The following is an 18,988-nucleotide window of genomic DNA, read 5'->3' as shown; positions in this document are numbered from 1 at the left end:
GGGTAAGACAGTCCGCATCCCTACAGTAGATCAATTAAGGAATGTGGTCCTTAGGCTATGTTCACACATTGTGTTTTGCTGCATTTTTTTTCTGCAGACAAAATCTACTCTCTTGGAAGTAAAGAAGCTGCTTACAAAAAGCAGGTTTTGCTGCATTTTTGCTCCAGTTCTGTTGTCTCTTGTGCATGCATTTAGCGCCCCTCAAAACACATGATAGTACTTCCTTAGTTTTTTGCACCAAAAATTCAGCAAAACCTTATACCTGTATTTTTCTGTTGCATTTTTGTACTTACTCTTTTTTTTCTATGGGTGAAAAAAATGCTGAAAAACGTTGGAACAATTGACATGCTGCAGTTTGAAAGAACGCAGCAGTTTTCCAATTCAGTCAGGAACAAAAACAACGTGTGTATGAGATTTCTGAAATCTCATAGCTTTTGCCAATACTGTAAAGCACAGATTATAATTTGCATTAAAAAAAGAACAGAAAAAAACCTCATCGAGTGAACATAGCGTTAGATCTCATGAGGACATCACATCCCTGGACCAGACCTCAATCACAGGACAATACAACTTTCACACTCCTTATCTACAAAGTGCTCCAATATTTACGGCCACAACGGTTTCTCCCCTTCTCATAATGATAGTTCTGCTTCACGTCACTTGTCTATTGCATTATTCCTGTGTCCTATTGGGTATAAATATGTGATTCTTCTGATTGTGTATTAGTCTATGCCTGATAAAGAGACCTGAGTAGTCTGAAAGCTCGATATTTGTTACCATCTTTTCAGTTAGCCATTCAAAGGTATCAACCACTGAGGACTATCACATTTTGTTTCTTTTTTTTTCATAGGTGCTGTAGGCACAACAATGAATAATATACATAAAATATTCATTAAATATTATGTTTTTCTTTGTTTATAGGTGTTTTATTTTAGGATCTGGTTCATTAAACTTTCTGTTAACTGATATCAAAGACTCGGGTCATTATGTCTGCTTAGCAACTAACGCAGCAGGATCTAGCCAGAGGAAAACTGAACTCTTGGTTTTAGGTATGTATATTTTGAGAATGAAAGAGATCTGTTCATTTTAGATTTGATATGGAACAAAAAAACAAATACGATACACATTTACTACAAAGGAATCAGGATATAAAAGGCAGCTACTGAATGTAGTAGGCACATTGTCAGTCGCTGCCACTGTATCTGCAGTTGCTCGGTATTATAAGGGCCCGCATAGATATTTGAACACACCTATTTCAGCGGGACTGCCCTCCAATTCTCTAGCAAGGCTAGACAATATGCATTTTACATTTTTACACTGCGTGCAGAATTATTAGGCAAGTTGTATTTTGATCACATGATACTTTTTATACATGTTGTCCTACTCCAAGCTGTTCAGGCTTGAGAGCCAACTACCAATTAAGTAAATCAGGTGATGTGCATCTCTGTAATGAGGAGGGATGTTATCTAATGACATCAACACCCTACATAAGGTGTGTGTAATTATTAGGCAACTTCCTTGCCTTTGGCAAAATGGGTCAGAAGAGAGATTTGACAGGCTCTGAAAAGTCCAAAATTGTGAGCTGTCTTGCAGAGGGATGCAGCAGAGTTGAAATTGCCAAATATTTGAACTGTGATCACCGAACAATCAAGCTTTCCATGGCAAATAGCCAACAGGGTCGGAAGAAGCGTGTTGGGCAAAAAAGGCGCAAAATAACTGCCCATGAATTGAGGAAAATCAAGGGTGAAGCTGCTAAGATGCCACTTGCCACCAGTTTTGCTATATTTCTGAGCTGCAACGTTACTGGAGTATCAAAAAGCACAAGGTGTGCGATACTCAGGGACATGGCCAAGGTAAGGAAGGCTGAAAACGACCACCTTTGAACAAGAAACATAAGATAAAATGTCAAGACTGGGCCAAGAAGTATCTTAAGACTGACTTTTCAAAGGTTTTATGGACTGATGAAATGAGAGTGACTCTTCATGGGCCAGATGGTTGGGCCAGAGGCTGGATCAGTAAAGGGCAGAGAGCTCCACTCCGACGCAGACGCCAGCAAGGTGGAGGTGGGGTACTGGTATGGGCTGGTATCAAAGATGAACTTGTGGGACCTTTTCGGGTTGAGGATGGAGTGAAGCTCAACTCCCAGACCTACTGCCAGTTTACGGCAAGTGGTACAGGAAGAAGTCGGTATCGTTCAAGAAAAACATCATTTTCATGCAGGACAATGCTCCATCTCATGCATCCAACTACTCCACAGCGTGGCTGGCCAGTAAAGGTCTCAAAGAAGAAAACAAAATGACATGGCCCCTTGTTCACCTGATCTGAACCCCATAGAGAACCTGTGGTCCCTCATATAATGTGAGATCTACAGGGAGTGAAAACAGTACACCTCTCGGACCAGTGTCTGGGAGGCTGTGGTGGCTGCTGCATGCAATGTTGATCGTAAACAGATGAAGTAACTGACAGAATCTATGGATGGAAGGCTGGAGAGTGTCATAAAGAAAGGTGGCAATATCGGTCACTAATTTTTTGGGGGTTTGTTTTTGCATATCAGAAATGTTTATTTCTAAATTTTGTGCAATTATATTAGTTTACATGTGAAAATAAACAAGTGAGATGAGATTATATTTGTTTTTTATTAAGTTGCCTAATAATTCTGCACAGTAATAGTTACCTGCACAAACAGACATCCTCCTAAGATAGCCAAATAAAAAAAAACACCACTCCACCTTCCAAAACTATTAAGCTTTGATATTTTTGAGTCTTTTGGGTTGATTGAGAATATAGTTGTTGATCAATAATAAAAATAATCCTCTAAAATACAACTTGCCTAATAATTCTGCACTCAGTGAATTTAACCCCTTGCAGATGTGTGCACTGCATGTATGGAGCAGGATTTGTACAGCCGGCATCTGAGAATAACACCTGCGAATGGAGCTGGCTCTGATTGTTACAGATCAGTCTCTTAGATGCCTCTGTCAATCATTGTCACTTCGCCTCTGAAAAATAAAATGGAATAAAAAAAGATAAGAAAGTCATGTGGATTCCAAAATAATAACGCTAAAATCTACAGTTTGTCCTGTCAAAAACAGGCCTCTTACAACTCTGTTGTTACCAGCTCATTTTTACCAGAAAGTGATCGCCTTTAAAACAAAACTCCAAAACTGTGGTGGAATTGTTGTCTTTCCAACTCCCCCTACTTGGTATTTTATTTCCAGTTTTTCAATGCAGTATACTGTAAAAATGAATGCTATTATTCAAATGTACAATCTGAACTCCAAAAAGATATGTAAAATTGTAACCTTCCCGGGCCTACCAAAGAAGAAAAAAAAAGAAACAATACAAAAAAAACTCTCTCTCTTCCATGCCCCACGATACCACAGGTTAAATCCATGATCTTTGAATCTTCCCAATATTTGAAGTATCCACTCTTTACAGTAGAATTTAGTTTGAGGTTTCTATTATTCCTATTATTCAATGAACCTCTCCGGTTTATTACAAAGCTGATTTGTAGATGCCATCCACTGCTTTGGTTAGCATTATAGGTGCAATCCATTTCCTTAGAATAATCTTACAAGCAGAATGCAACAACATTTTAATCATGTTTGAATGCCCTAAATGTAAGCATCCAATCCTTTTGTTCTCAGGGAAGAGTCAGTCAGCGGCTTTTTCTCCACCTCTCATGAATGACGCTGAGCATTCATGTACATGTTGCGAGTTGTGAGAGTCATCAGTCAGCTATAGCCATGTCATGTTAATGGGCAACGGTGTTCATTCACTCAACTTGCCAGTATTGTTATAAATATGTATTACCATTGTTCAGAATTATCCAGACATCTTTGTCCAGCCAGCAACACATGTCTTGACTATTGTTGAGAGATACCTTCCGATATTTGGAAGATACCGGCAAAATATCGGATCTCGCCGATACCGATACCAATACAAGTCAATGGGACACAAATATCGGAATGTATCCTCGATGGTTCTGTGACGCCCAGGAGACCGGGATACCCAGCACCGGACCAATGGAGTCTGTCTCTTGAGGGGGATGTCACGGGTGGCTTGACCCGGTGCTGTGGCCTCAGGCAATGCACAGTGTAAGGGGTATCATGAGGGGACAGGCACTTACTTGATCAGCAGCAGGTTCTCCCAGCGGTGACGATCCCGATCCTGGATAGATGGCTATTGTCCAAATGAAAGACTGAGGCACTGAAACGTTTAACCAGTTTACTTTAACATAAAAGGATTTACAACCAGTCCTGTCACTGGAGTCTGTATGGGAACTCTGAGTTACTTTGACCCTGCCGGGGTCTTCGCCTCTTATTGTGCGCAATTTCTGTGTGGCCCTGCTGCTGTATGTGAACTGGCTGCCGGCCCAATCTGTCCCCTCCGGGTCCTGGTTCGACGGGCAACCCGAGTCCTTTTATCGGTTTACCCCCTCTGGGAGTACCGCTGAACTCTGTGTCTGTTGCTGCGTCCGGCCCTAGTGAAGCTGATATCACCTCACGTTTTTCCGGTTGCTGTATTATATATAATGAATACAGCCACGGATCCGGTATCCGTCTTTGCGCCTGTTCTGGGTAGTGATTAATGCTACCCGGTTCTCACAATGTCCTTTTTCTCTATCCCTCTTCTCCTCAGGCCGGTGATTTAGGCCTGGTAACAGTCACAGGGCTGTTAGAGATTCAACTGTATGACCTCTCACTTTCAGCTCCTTAGCCCAACTGCCATTTCTTCTCTCAGACCAGAATGGATCAAGGGGAGTCTCTGGAGCTCCCCCTTCTGGCCGGAGGTGGTAGTGCAGTCTTGCTATTTTAGTATTTGTACTTACTGTCAGTAACTATTTTTGTGGCAAATACCCCTAGGGGTGCCACATTCCCCCTTAGTTAAGAACAGTACTCCGGAACTGTGGGACAATAACATTTTGAAATAACAATTAATATGTACAGAGTCTTAAAAATGAAAAGTTACAAAAACCACTCAAGGAAACAAAAATAGAGTTCTGTAAAAAGTCACTTCAAATAGCGTCCATTAATACAGTTCTATCCTTGAAGGTATTAGGAAAGGCACTGTACTTAGTGTCCAGGAATTTAGTTCCATTTTTCCAACGGAGTTATCAATATAAAGTCTAAAGAAAGTTCAAAAAGAGCAAAAAGCAAAGTTCAAAAAGCAGTCTTTCCGGAGCTTTGATTTAGTGCCTCCGGGCTGATAAAAAGTTCAAGAATATGCAATAAGTTCATACAGACAAGTCTCTGTAGGCACTGGGCTTAAACGTTGCAGACTGATAACAATGACTATACTACATTTTCTGTTTAACTATATATGGCATAACATATATACAATTCACATTATGAGCTTTATAGTTGGTAATCTGCATACCTGGCCGGTAATTGGCCCTGGGTACTACGCTGTGATCTACGTAATAGCGGTATCTCTTCATGTGGTGTACTACTGTCTACTGCGGATGTAGTATCTGCCCGCTCTGCTAAAGATAATTCCATGACTATGGAGTTGGCAAGTCCACCGTGAATGAGATTACTCTGATCAGGAATCTGTTCTTCCTGGCCTGGAACCTCCTGTAGTACGGGGTCAGCCTCTTCCTGTCTTGGGACTTCTCGTATTGGGTTCGGTGTTGGGTAAAAGGCCACCATGGGAACCACTACTGCACCATGGTATGTTAGTAGGGTTTTGGGAAAGTCTCCTATACAGGTGTGATACATTTCCTCTTCTTTTTCCTTTACTGGTTGAACCTGTATGGGTTGAATAACTTCTGGTTCTGGCTGGACAACTTCTGGCTCTTTCAATGCTTCCGGACACAATTTAAGATTGTCTCTTGACACTAGTACAGATGTTAAGCCTCCGTTTTTGCTAATGAGACACATTTTAGGATTATCCATTCTTGTTGGTAAAACTGTGTAGGGTACGGCTTCCCACTGATTGTCTAGTTTATTGGTTCGACGATTTCTCTTGAGCACTTGGTCACCCGGTCTTAATGGGGTCGCTAGAGCATTCTGGTTGAAAGTTCGCTCTTGTCTTTCTCTAGTTTGCTGAAGGCTTCTTTCCACACTCTCTTGCACTTGGCGATACTGCTTTTGCCGTATGATATCCCAATTGGAGTCTTGAACTTCTGCGTCTGGTTTCAGAATTCCCATTTCTAGATCGATTGGTAATTGGCCGGGTCTTGCACGCATAAGGTAAGCTGGGGTGCAGTTGGTGGAGCTCACCGGGACATGATTATACAGATCCACCAAGTCAGGCAATTTCTCTGGCCATTGATTCCTATCTGTCTCAGGTAAAGTCTTTAGTAGGTCTATTACAATATGGTTCATCTTCTCGCATAAGCCGTTTGTTTGTGGATGATAGGCCGTCGTCCGGATCTTTTTGCAACCATACATATTACAGAATTCTCTGAAGATCTCTGATTCAAAGGCTGTACCTTGGTCGGTGAGAACCTGTTCCGGATATCCATGGGGTCTACAAAAGTACGTTTGGAACGCTTTGGCTGCTGTTTTTGCTGTCAGATCTTTTACGGGTACTACTACCAAGAAACGTGAATAATGGTCCACGATGGTCAAGGCATAGACATAGCCGGACCGGCTTGGTGTCAACTTCACGTGGTCCATGGCTACAAGTTCAAGTGGTTGTTTGGTGATTATGGGCTGCAGTGGTGCTCTTTGGTTCTTTTGATCGTTTCTTCTGAGGTTGCACGGGCCACAATTTCTGCACCACTGTTCGATTGATTTTCTCATCCCGACCCAATAAAATCTTTCTCTTAGAAGTACTTCTAACTTTTTCCAACTGAAGTGACCAGCACCATTATGGTAAGCTTCGAGGACCATCTTCACATCTTGTTTAGGCACAATAATCTGCCAAACCAATTCATGTGTTTTCGGATTGGTGTATCTTCTACAGAGCTTCCCTTGATACAGGAACATTTTGCCTCTCTCTTTCCAGAGTTGATGCGTCTCTTCTGGGGCATCCTCATCGGGATATGCACTTTGCTCAGTCAACAGTTCCTTCACCAACTTCACAGCCGGATTGCTGTCTTGGGTGTCAGCCCATCTATGGTGTGCTAACGGATTAAAATTCACCTCTTGTTGTTTCTGATAGGTACTTGACTGATGATGTTTTGCCTTGGGACGATGGAAGGCTGGTAGTTCAATTTCTTCAAGCTCCCCCGTTTCCTCTTCTACATCTCTCAAGTGTGGCATCCGGGATAGGGCATCTGCATTTCCATTCTTGCAACCTGCTCGATACTTGATTATGAAGTTGTAATTAGATAACCGGGCTATCCATCGCTGTTCTAACGCACCTAATTTGGCTGTGTCCAGGTGGGTCAACGGATTGTTGTCAGTATAGACAATAAATTCTGCAGCGGCCAGATAGTGTTTGAAACGCTCCGTCACAGCCCAAACTACTGCCAGTAGTTCCAATTTGAAGGAGCTGTAATTTTCTGAATTTCTTTCAGTAGGCCGGAGCTTTCTACTTGCAAAGGCGATGACTTTCTCCCGACCTTCTTGCTTTTGTGACAGCACCGCTCCTAGTCCCACATTACTGGCATCGGTGTAGAGGATGAAAGGTTGATGGTAATCTGGGTATGCCAGAACCTCTTCTCCGGTTAGTGCCTTCTTTAGTTGTTCAAAGGAGTCTTCCCTTTCGTCGTTCCACTGAAAAGGAGGGTTTCGGTTTGAAGGTTTCTTCGTCTGCCCTACCAAGGTGTCTTGCAAGGGTGCTGCCAACTTGGTAAATCCTTTTATAAATCTGCGATAGTAACCCACCAATCCCAGGAATTGTCTCACTTCTTTTGCGCTGGTAGGTCTTGGCCAATCCCTTATGGCGCTTATTTTCTCGGGATCTGGTGCTACTCCCTCCGAACTCACGATGTGTCCCAGGTACTGTACCTTTGGCTTGAGAAGGTGACATTTGGATGGCTTGACTTTCATGCCATACCTGGATAAGGCTTCGAACACTTCTGCCAGGTCTATTAAGTGTTGTTCGTAAGTCTTCGAGTAGACGATCACATCATCTAGGTACAGGAGGATGGTCTCGAAGTTCTTGTGTCCGAGGCAGCATTCCATCAGCCGCTGGAAGGTACCGGATGCGTTGCAGAGTCCGAACGGCATGCGATTAAATTCACATAGACCCATTGGTGTGGTGAATGCCGTCTTTTCCTTATCTCTCTCAACCACAGGGACTTGCCAATACCCGCTTGTTAAGTCTAAGGTGGAAAAATAATTAGCAGATTTCAAAGCAGTTAAGGACTCTTCTATCCTAGGCAAGGGGTAGGCGTCTTTATGGGTGATGTTATTAATCTTCCGGTAGTCTACGCACATTCTCATGGTTCCGTCCTTTTTTTTGACAATCACTAGAGGGGCCGCCCAGGGGCTACAGCTGTCTCTTATTACCCCGGCCTGTTTCATTTCCCTCAGCATATCTTTTGCACATTGATAGTGAGCGGGCGGTATGGGTCTATATCTTTCTTTTATTGGGGGATGGTCACCGGTGGGGATTGTGTGTTCTACCCTTTCTATCCGTCCGAAGTCCAATGGGTGTTTACTGAAGACTTGTTCATATTCCGTCACTAGCCTATACACCCCTTGTTTTTGATGGGTAGGTGTTGAATTTATGCCCACGTGTAGCTGTTGGCACCAATCCTCCATTTCTCCATCTGAGCCATTGCCTTCCACCTGACAGGTTGGTTCTAAGGGCTCAATGGTTGTGATGGCATTGTTGTCAACAGTATATAGCTTTGCCATTGTAGCATACCTTGGCAAAGTGACCTCTTCCTCTCCACAGTTCAAAAGTCGTACCGGCACTCGTCCCCGGTGTACCTCGACTATCCCTCGTGCTGTGAGTATAGTGGGCCTGCTGTCGGTGTACACTGGTTCTATTAAGGCTTGATAATCTCGTCCCTTAGTACCAATGGCTGCTCTACACCATACCAGCATTTCTGTTTTTGGTGGGATTACAATAGACGTTGGATCACTTACCCTCACACTGCCGATTTCTCCACCTGCAACTTCTACCTGTTGCCTTAACATCAATACTTTTATTTCCCTCCGGAGAACTCTCTGCTGGCAGGATTGGGCAGTTTCAGCAATTTGCTGTAAGACAGAAATGACTTCGGAAAAGCAGTTCTCTAACACATTCATTCCTATCAATACAGTTGGTTCACAGTTCCGCCGGTCAACATCAACAACAATTATACCCTGTTTCTTCAGTTCTACTTTACCAATCTTTATGGTCATCTCCCTGAATCCTAGTTTCGGTACCAACTTACCATTACTGGCCCATATATCTAGTTCAACATCAGAGGGCCCTTTATCAATATCTGCATCAGCCCAGTACCTCTTATAAAGGATATACGGTATAGATGAAATCTGGGAACCTGTGTCCAGCAAAGTGTTGAGGGGAATTCCGTCCAGCACGATAGGGATAATGGGTCGTCCTCCGATGTACCTGTCGTGCCAGGGTGTTGGGCCTTGAAAGTTCATTCCTGCGAAGCGGCCCGCATTCCCAGGGGTTTCCCGTTTAAATCACAATCTCGTGCAAAGTGGCCCGGCTGCTGGCAACGGCGGCAAATGGGCTGTCCATCCGGTTGGTAGCGGTCGCGGGGTCGTCCTCTCCATGTCGGGTATCTCCGGGGTCTCATCCATGGAACATCCTCTCTACAGTTTGCCAACTCCATCTTGGGTCCTCTCATCTCCTGCATGGTTTTAGCCATTGAAGCAACAACATCAGCTAAAGAGTCAAGCTTTTGTTGAAGAGCCTCATTAGTACTGGGCCCCAGGGGCTTAGCAATGGCCCCAGACATAGCTGATGTCACTGGCACTCCCTGTTGTTGAGGTGCCTCTGCCATGGGTTGCGCAGGATCCTGATCCCGAGGTGCCTCTGCCAGCTGGAGACGTATAACGCTCTCCTTTAATTGGGCAAATGTCAATTCAGGGTTCTTAAAAACAAGCATGCTCACATGCCCCCGGTGAGAAGGGGTGTAGAGTCCCTCAATAAATTGATCTCTTAGTAGTTTATCCGCTCCGGTGTTAAAAATGGGTTCAGCCAGTGTAAGTGATTTAAGGGCTTCCTGCAGGTTTAAGGCAAAGTCTCTCACGCCCTCATTAGCTTTTTGTTTGCAATTAAAGAATCGTATTTTAGCTTTGCTGCCGGCCGTGGTTTCAAATGTAGCTTTTAATCCAGCAAATATGCGTTCAACAGTGCCTTTTAGATCAGCTGCCCATGCTGTGACTTCTCGCTTAGCATGGCCACTTAACTGCATCATCAGGAGACTAACACGCTGAACTTCACCCACAGGGAACATGTCAAAATGGGCCAGCATCTTTTCTCTGAAATCGTCAAGGGTATTAGGCTCACCTTCATACATTGGAAGCCATGGGCCACCCGGGGTATATGGCATCAGCACCGGCATGATGGGCGCCACTCCTTGCACCGCTGCGCTACCGGACTCTCTATTGACACTCTGTCTTTCAGCTGCATTAGCGTTGCCGGGTGCTGCGGCGTCTCCGTGCTGCGACATACTGTGCCCCCTTAGTTAATCCGGACCCTTCCGTCGGGATAGTGTAGATTCGTTCCGCTGTGCAGCAGGATCGATTTTCCCCTTGCTCTGATGTCAGAGCGCTCAGCTTGGTGCCGCCCACAATGACACGCCCCCTGCTGCTCCCGCCCGCCGCGCGCTCAGTAATGGCGGATTCTGAAGTTTTTCAGTTAGACTGGGGCTCAGGTAATGGCGTAGCTCAATTAACAGTCTCGTGCCTAACGGTTATGAAGTGATTACCTCAGGGGATGGCGGCCATCTTTACTCCATTATAACCAATGGGGAAAAGTCACTTTCAATAGTTTTCAATGGGGAATGGATTTTTCTTTAATAAAGTCAATTTTCAAGATTTTTCATCCCAGTTTTCACAGTTTTGGGCTCCAATCACGGCACACAATACCCGGTATACGGGCTGGCTAGATCCTGTTCGTGACGCCAATTGTGACGCCCAGGAGACCGGGATACCCAGCACCGGACCAATGGAGTCTGTCTCTTGAGGGGGATGTCACGGGTGGCTTGACCCGGTGCTGTGGCCTCAGGCAATGCACAGTGTAAGGGGTATCATGAGGGGACAGGCACTTACTTGATCAGCAGCAGGTTCTCCCAGTGGTGACGATCCCGATCCTGGATAGATGGCTATTGTCCAAATGAAAGACTGAGGCACTGAAACGTTTAACCAGTTTACTTTAACATAAAAGGATTTACAACCAGTCCTGTCACCGGAGTCTGTATGGGAACTCTGAGTTACTTTGACCCTGCCGGGGTCTTCGCCTCTTATTGTGCGCAATTTCTGTGTGGCCCTGCTGCTGTATGTGAACTGGCTGCCGGCCCAATCTGTCCCCTCCGGGTCCTGGTTCGACGGGCAACCCGAGTCCTTTTATCGGTTTACCCCCTCTGGGAGTACCGCTGAACTCTGTGTCTGTTGCTGCGTCCGGCCCTAGTGAAGCTGATATCACCTCACGTTTTTCCGGTTGCTGTATTATATATAATGAATACAGCCACGGATCCGGTATCCGTCTTTGCGCCTGTTCTGGGTAGTGATTAATGCTACCCGGTTCTCACAATGTCCTTTTTCTCTATCCCTCTTCTCCTCAGGCCGGTGATTTAGGCCTGGTAACAGTCACAGGGCTGTTAGAGATTCAACTGTATGACCTCTCACTTTCAGCTCCTTAGCCCAACTGCCATTTCTTCTCTCAGACCAGAATGGATCAAGGGGAGTCTCTGGAGCTCCCCCTTCTGGCCGGAGGTGGTAGTGCAGTCTTGCTATTTTAGTATTTGTACTTACTGTCAGTAACTATTTTTGTGGCAAATACCCCTAGGGGTGCCACAGTTCCCAGGGTCTGAAGGAGAGGAAACTCTCCTTCTGGCCCTGGGATCCATATTAATGTAAAAAATAAAGAATAAAAATAAAAAATATGGCTATACTCACCCCTCCGAAGGACCCTGGCTGTCACCGCTGCAAGTGTCCGCCTCCGTTCCTGAGAATTGCAGAGAGTGAAGGACCTTCGATGACGTCACGGTCAGGTCACCTGACCGCTCACGTGACCGCTCACCTGACCACGACGTCATCGAAGGCCCTTCACTCACTACATTCTCAGGAACGGAGGCGGAAGCTTGCAGCGGTCACAGCCAGGGTTCTTTTGAGGGGTGAGTATAGCCATATTTTTTATTTTTATTCTTTATTTTTTACATTACTATGGATTCCAGGGCCTGAAGGAGAGTTTCCTCTCCTCCAGACCCTTGGAACCATACGCACCGCACACTCCAATACCGATTTCCGATATCACAAAAATATCGGAACTCGGTATCGGAATTCCGATACAGCAAGTATCGGCCGATACCCGATACTTGCCGTATCGGAATGCTCAACACTAGTTGTGACCTAAGTAGAATAGTTGGGTACTAATCCTTTTTGGAACTCTCTAAAGAGGCTTTCACCTTCGCAAAATGCCTTTTCATACAATAATCTTTTCGGTTGTGATTAGTTGCTGAGTTCCCAGACTGCATTGCTAGGGTACATTCACATGTAACACAAGTGACTTTTTTGCAGGATATCATAAATTTAATAAATTAATAAATATGTTTTGTGTCCCTGAAATTGTTCTTCAGATCCTCCATCTATAATACCAGGTCTACAAAACATTACAGCATTAGTAAATGAGCAAACAACATTGAGCTGTGACGTTACGGGTTCTCCTAAACCAAGAGTGGAATGGAAGAAAAATGGCCTCCTCCTTAATACAGATATCAATCAGAATAATTACAGGTAAAGTGACCAGGAGCCTCAGCGTAGGCTTTAGAAAGATTTGTATAAAGTTATACATTTATTATATGATTACAATTGAGAAAATTGTACAGTGAAACATAAAAATATACAGTGGCATCAAGAAAGTTTAGCAAAATATTGATCCGAGTGTCTATGGGTCCGTGAAAAAATCTGACAGCATTCAAATGTCATCCAAATTTTTCACTGACATAGGAGAAGGTAGTGAGACTTTTTTTCTGTTATCACTGAAAAACTGATGAAACTCTGATGACCAAACTGTGTTGAAAACTCTGATGACTCTTTGATGAAAATCGCTAATGAAATTCAGCCTGTTTTTCTGACATCTGAATGAGTACTTTTGGTTACAATGACTTGGAAACATGGTTATCCAGGTTAATATATATACATCAATACCAATCTTGCATAGATTATTTTTCAGTGATGAAAAAATTCAGGTTTGTAAAAAAAAAAAAAATTCCTTTTGTTTCGCTATTTTACAACTAATGTTCTTATATTTCCTATATTTCCATCAATAGAGCTGTATAGGAGCATGTCTTTTGTATGCTGAGTTTCACGTATACCGTGGTGTAATGTTTCTCCTTGTGGAGAGTGACATGCCAATGTAAGGAGGCTTATTCACCGTGCAATGATCCTCTGAGAAATTAAATATGCAAATTGCCTCTTCACGAGTCTTGCAATATGACTTAAGGTACCTTCACATTAAGCGACGCTGCAGCGATACCGACAATGATCCGGATCGCTGCAGCGTCGCTGTTTGGTCGCTGGAGAGCTGTCACACAGACCGCTCTCCAGCGACCAACGATGCAGGTAACCAGGGTAAACATCGGGTAACTAAGCGCAGGGCCGCGCTTAGTAACCCGATGTTTACCCTGGTTACCATCGTAAAAGTAAAAAAAACAAACACTACATACTTACCTACCGCTGTCTGTCCTCCAGCGCTGTGCTCTGCACTCCTCCTGTACTGGCTGTGAGCACAGCGGCCGGAAAGCAGAGCGGTGACGTCACCGCTCTGCTTTCCGGCTGACCGACGCTCACAGCCAGTACAGGAGGAGTGCAGAGCACAGCGCTGGAGGACAGACAGCGGTAGGTAAGTATGTAGTGTTTGTTTTTTTTACTTTTAGGATGGTAACCAGGGTAAACATCGGGTTACTAAGCGCGGCCCTGCGCTTAGTTACCCGATGTTTACCCTGGTTACCAGCGAAGACATCGCTGAATCGGTGTCACACACGCCGATTCAGCGATGTCAGCGGGAGAGCCAGCGACCAAAGAAAGGTCTGGCCCTCTAGCCCCGACCAACGACATCACAGCAGGATTCTGATCGCTGCTGTGTGTCAAACTAAATGATATCGCTAGCCAGGACGCTGCAACGTCACGGATCGCTAGCGATATCGTTTAGTGTGAAGGTACCTTTAGGATAAAAGCCATTATCCTAAGTCATATTGCAAGACTCATTAAAGTGTCGATAGTAACCTATAGGATTGCTGCTTCCAACAGGTGGCGCTATAGAGTTCTAGTCCTCTACCTCTCTGCAGAGGCAATTTGCATATGTATACCATGTATATACAATGTTCTGTTTTGTATTCCATTTTTTAGCGCGATGTGGTGAGCAAAACTATCACAGTTCTGGTACTTTGATTTTTCTTTCAATCTGTGACTGTATGATTGCTTTTACTATGTACTACAATACAGCAGCATTGGAGGGTAAGGTGAAAATCTCAGTCTCCTATGAAGTGTAGTCTGTGGCTGAGCTTCGCAGGAATTCCAAAAATGGTCCTTCAGCCGGACCCAGATTGCAATAGTGACTCATCGGTACTTACGATAATGTCTTCAACTGTTTCATTTAACAGAGATTGACAGCAGCATTTAAACAGTTAACATCTGTGTAATATAGCCATTGTAATGTTTTTGCCATTGCTCTTGCATGTTCTCCTTCCTGCTACATGCAGGGACACTGGCATACCCATGCTTCTTCCTGTACTTAGTCCTGATGGTGCTTTTAGAGGGGCAGCTCACTCATATGGTAAAATACCCCCTGTCTTAGCTGGAATTCATTTAATATAATTGTGCAAATGGAAAGTGGCTCCCAGCCAATAGTTGAGAGACATCTTGTTAAAAAGGTACCCTCCACAAGGTAGGTGCCAAGCAACACATTCAGTCATTAGGTAATGTGGTGTTCTCCCAGTGAAGTTGTTAGGTCCCCTGGCGTTGGTGTGGCCAATGTCCTGTACCCGAATCCTTGGACCTAGTGTAGCCAGTCCTGAACCCGAAGTCCATGGTCATAGTACAGCCAGTCCTGAACCCAAAGTCCCTGATCCTAGTGCGGCCAGTCCCTGTAGATGTATTCCATTTCTATGAACTGCTACAAACCAGTCTCCGAACACTGAAACAGCATCGGTGACACCTGTATCCTGAAGCTTCTCCGGCGGTACCTAAATCTGATTCGGCAGTATCTGAATCAGTCCTGTCTCTCCATGTAAGTAACTGTTCTGCAGAGGATCCTGAACCTAGTATTCTGAATAGAGCCCGAGTTTGTGTCCATGTCAGTAACCATTCTACAGAGGATCTAAACCTTAGTAATCTGAATCTAGCCCTAGTTCATATCTGTGTCTGCGTACCTGACCCCTGTGGTCAGCAGCTGCAGTAACGGAGACTGCCTAGGAGTGGTAGCTGGTGGTTACCTGCAGCTAAGCATGACTTCACCATCAGAACTTCCAGTGAACACCTGGTACCCACTTAGTTATGCCCCTCCTAGATAAGCCCAACCCTGTGGCACAATTGGTTAACAAAACCACATGTGCCACCTGCGTGCGTAACAGTTTGCTTGGTTATGGGCCCCGCTGATCCTCAGTGTGCTCTGCACTCGGAGCTGTGTCAGCAGCTAAGCTACCAGCGAGACAGCAAGGAAAAACATTAGTTTAATCTGCGGACACTAGATGACCAATTGGTAGCCCTGACGTCAGTTACGCAAGCCCAAGTTGCAGTACGTACGGCTATGCTTATTCATCGGAAACTTAAGCCTTTGGGCTACAACCCATCCTGTCTAATCTGCCTCGCTACTATGGGGATCCAAAGTAGTGCCATAGGTTCTTGGAGAAGTGCATATGGCACTATTAAGTTTTTGGTCAGCAGTTTTCTTACGATTGAGCCAAGTTGGGATTCCTGATGTCATACTTAAGAGGAGATGGTCTGGCATGGTTCAGCCCCTTATGGGAAAGAGGTGCTCCTATCACTTTGGACCTGTAGGCCTTCATGGTGGCCTTCAGAAAGGTCTTCAGTTAGCTGAATCTGGAATCGCCAGCGACATCTTTCCATTCCAGCTTCCAGGAGCAGCCCAAAGTGGTGATACATGTGAGGAAACCGTCATGTCTGGCCCTATCCTTCCAAAGACCACCAATTCCCTAGCCTGTTGAGGCAGTTACCCATGCAGAATCCTTGAAGGTCAACTGTGTTTGGTAATTTGAGCAGAAGCTGGAACTCAGTCATGAGAAGGGTGTCATAGTTTGTGTAAAAGTTGTTGGCTTGTCCATCAGGGGTTAATTCTGTTAGCCTCTTCCTGGCTATGGGAGGGCTTTAAATAACCTCTATTGGGCTTCATTCCTTGTCAGTTATACTTCTGCCTTCGGCTGAGTTAGTTGACCCCTGTGTGCTTGTGCCTTGTTCATGATTTGTATGATCTCTTGTTTCTGACCCAGTCCATCTCTCCATTTGACTTTTGTCTGTTTATTCGGTACTGCCTGTTTGTTTGACTGGTTTCTGACTTCTGCCTCGCCTTGACTGCCCATTTTGCCTTTTCCCCTGCTACCTCTGTTGCCCTCCATGGTATCTGACACTTGACTTTTATTTAACCTCTCGCCTGTATCTCGCGCTTGTACATCGCTGTCCTCCCGGTATTGACCTCGGCTCTCCCGACCTCCCTTTTGTCCTGCTGGTCCCTGCCGCTACCTTCTTCGGGAGTGCGTTGGCTGGCTCTGCCCCGGTCTCTCCCTGTGTGGTCACGTGCAGCAGGTCCTGCATGCTGGTGGTCACATCCCGACCTGGCCAACTCTCCGTGAGCTATGAGAGCCACTTGTCTTGCACCCAGCAGGACACGTGAACTGACCAGAGTGCTATCAGTCGGTGTTGCTCATAAAGGGATTGTGGTATCACTGCAGTTGTATGGAACATCCTGATGGTCTTTGTCCTGTGAAGTCTAAGAAGCTACAAAGCATTGGGCCAGTAGGAGAAGCTGTCCTTAGTGATAGCATTCCTTCTCAACTAATGACTGTGATTGCATCTGTGGCAAGTGGAGGATTCAGTTCAGTTGGAGAGTTGTATCTGCAAGCTGTGAAATTCGGTGTCAGATTCCTTTCCGACAGCTCCAAAATCCAGTGAGGGTTTTGTCAGGTGAAGGACGAGCCCTACCAAAAGACACAGTCAAGTCATTTCCATGCCACTAGAGCTCTATATTGGAGCATTGCATATGGAGAAGTTCGGATCATTCAATCCACTTCCGTTCGGTCCTCCGGGGCTGAGAACTCCAGTGTCCATTCTAGTCTGGAGACAAAACAAGTGTTTAATTGGAGACAGTTGAGTCAAAAGAGGTGTCTTGTCTCCATAAGTCCAGGAACCTCCCTGCCTAGTGGACATGTCATCTTGGAGATCAAGCTGAAGATGGACCCAGAGGAGGTATCTTCAGTTCCTAGTTAGTCTGGTAAAGAGAAAGTCAAAATCTTCCAAGTCTCTGCAATCCACTAACCAGGTGGGGAACTCCAGCTGGTCCTTGAATCCTCTATGTTGAAAGCTAATCTCAACAGTCGAAGAGAGATTTCCCATTGCCAATTTCCTGGTACTATGCCCGCTTTCTCCTATGCTAAAGATGGCTTGATGGAGGGAAGCATTCTAGTCCTGAACATTGTGAGGAGTCACTATTCTTCTAGTGAACAGGAAAGATATAGTCCTGAAGAGAAGTGGTAATAGTCCATGAAGAGGTGTCGGCCTCTAACTTCTCTGCAAGTCCTCGTGGGCTTGAAGAGGGGGCATAAGGGGGATATTGTAACGTTATTGTCTGTGCCCCTGCATGGTTCTACTTCCCTTTCCATGCAGGTATACCGGTAAACTCACCGTCCTGTCTGTGCAGCACGGTCACCCAGCATGCACCCTTCTTCTTCCTGAAATGAGTTCCGGCAGTGTGCCTAGGGCCTAGTGCTTTTAATTGTAAAATTCCCCCAGTCTTAACTGGGAGGTAGTTAGTATAATTGTGCACCTGCAAGATGGCTACCAGCCAATAGCTGTTATGAGGTCCCCTGGTCTTGGTGTGGCCAGTGTCCTGTACCTGAATCCTTGGTCCTAGTGTGGCCAGTCATGAACCCGAAGTCCCTGGTTATTGTGTGACCAATGCCTGCAGGTGTATACTGTGTCTCCAGACTGCTGCAAACCAGTCTCAGGACACTGAAGCGGTGCCTTAATCAGTCCTGTTTCTCCATGTCAGTAACCATTCTGCAGAGAATCCTGATCCTAGTAGTCTGAAAGGAGCCCATATACAGGTCAGAAACCATTCTGCAGAGGATCCACAACTTATTAGTCTGAATATAGCACTAGTCCATATCCGTGTCTGTGTACCTGACCCCTGGGGTCAGCAGCTTCAGTACTGGGGACTGCCTAAGAGTAGTACCTGGTGACTATCTGCAGCCAAGCCTGACTCCGCTATCAGGTGCTACAGTGAACACCTTAACTACGCACCCCCTAAATAAGCCTAGCTTGTGGCACAGGTTCTATCTAACATACATCTATGTCATACTGAGCAAAGGTGGTAAAGAGATTTTCGAGGCTGAAATGAAGAGTCTGCATTCTCTTTATGTGACTGTAGACTTCCAAATGATGACTGTGTAAAAATGCATACACAGTCATCATTTCCTCAATAGCACTAAGAGAGTGGGACTGTATACTGTATATGCAATTTGCTTACATGTGGTCACGTGTAGTGATGAGCGTGTATACTCATTACTCAAGATTTCCTGAGCATGCTCGGATGTCCTTCTAGTATTTTGGCGTGCTCAGAGATTTAGTTTTTGTCGACGCAGCTGCATGATTTGCGGCTGCTAGACAGCCTGAATACATGTAGGGATTCCCTAACAAACAGGCAATCCCCTCATGTATTCAGGCTGCCTAGCAGC

At 45.1% G+C, this 18,988-nt stretch overlaps 1 protein-coding gene across 1 annotated transcript in view; it reads left to right on the top strand.

The window, feature by feature from the left end:
- The window catches only part of HMCN1 (hemicentin 1), a 733,390-nt gene that overhangs the window by 435,042 nt on the left and 279,360 nt on the right, over window positions 1-18,988 (top strand). The window contains exons 74-75 of the mRNA XM_069737257.1: window positions 922-1,049; window positions 12,659-12,815. Of these exons, the coding sequence (XP_069593358.1) occupies window positions 922-1,049; window positions 12,659-12,815 (285 nt within the window). The remainder of the gene's footprint in view (window positions 1-921; window positions 1,050-12,658; window positions 12,816-18,988) is intronic.

This window comes from Ranitomeya imitator, chromosome 8 (genome assembly GCF_032444005.1).
Source record: "Ranitomeya imitator isolate aRanImi1 chromosome 8, aRanImi1.pri, whole genome shotgun sequence".
Classification (NCBI taxonomy): Eukaryota; Metazoa; Chordata; class Amphibia; order Anura; family Dendrobatidae; genus Ranitomeya; species Ranitomeya imitator.
Note: the sequence above shows the minus strand (reverse complement) of the source record. Positions and strands in the feature narration are given on the sequence as shown.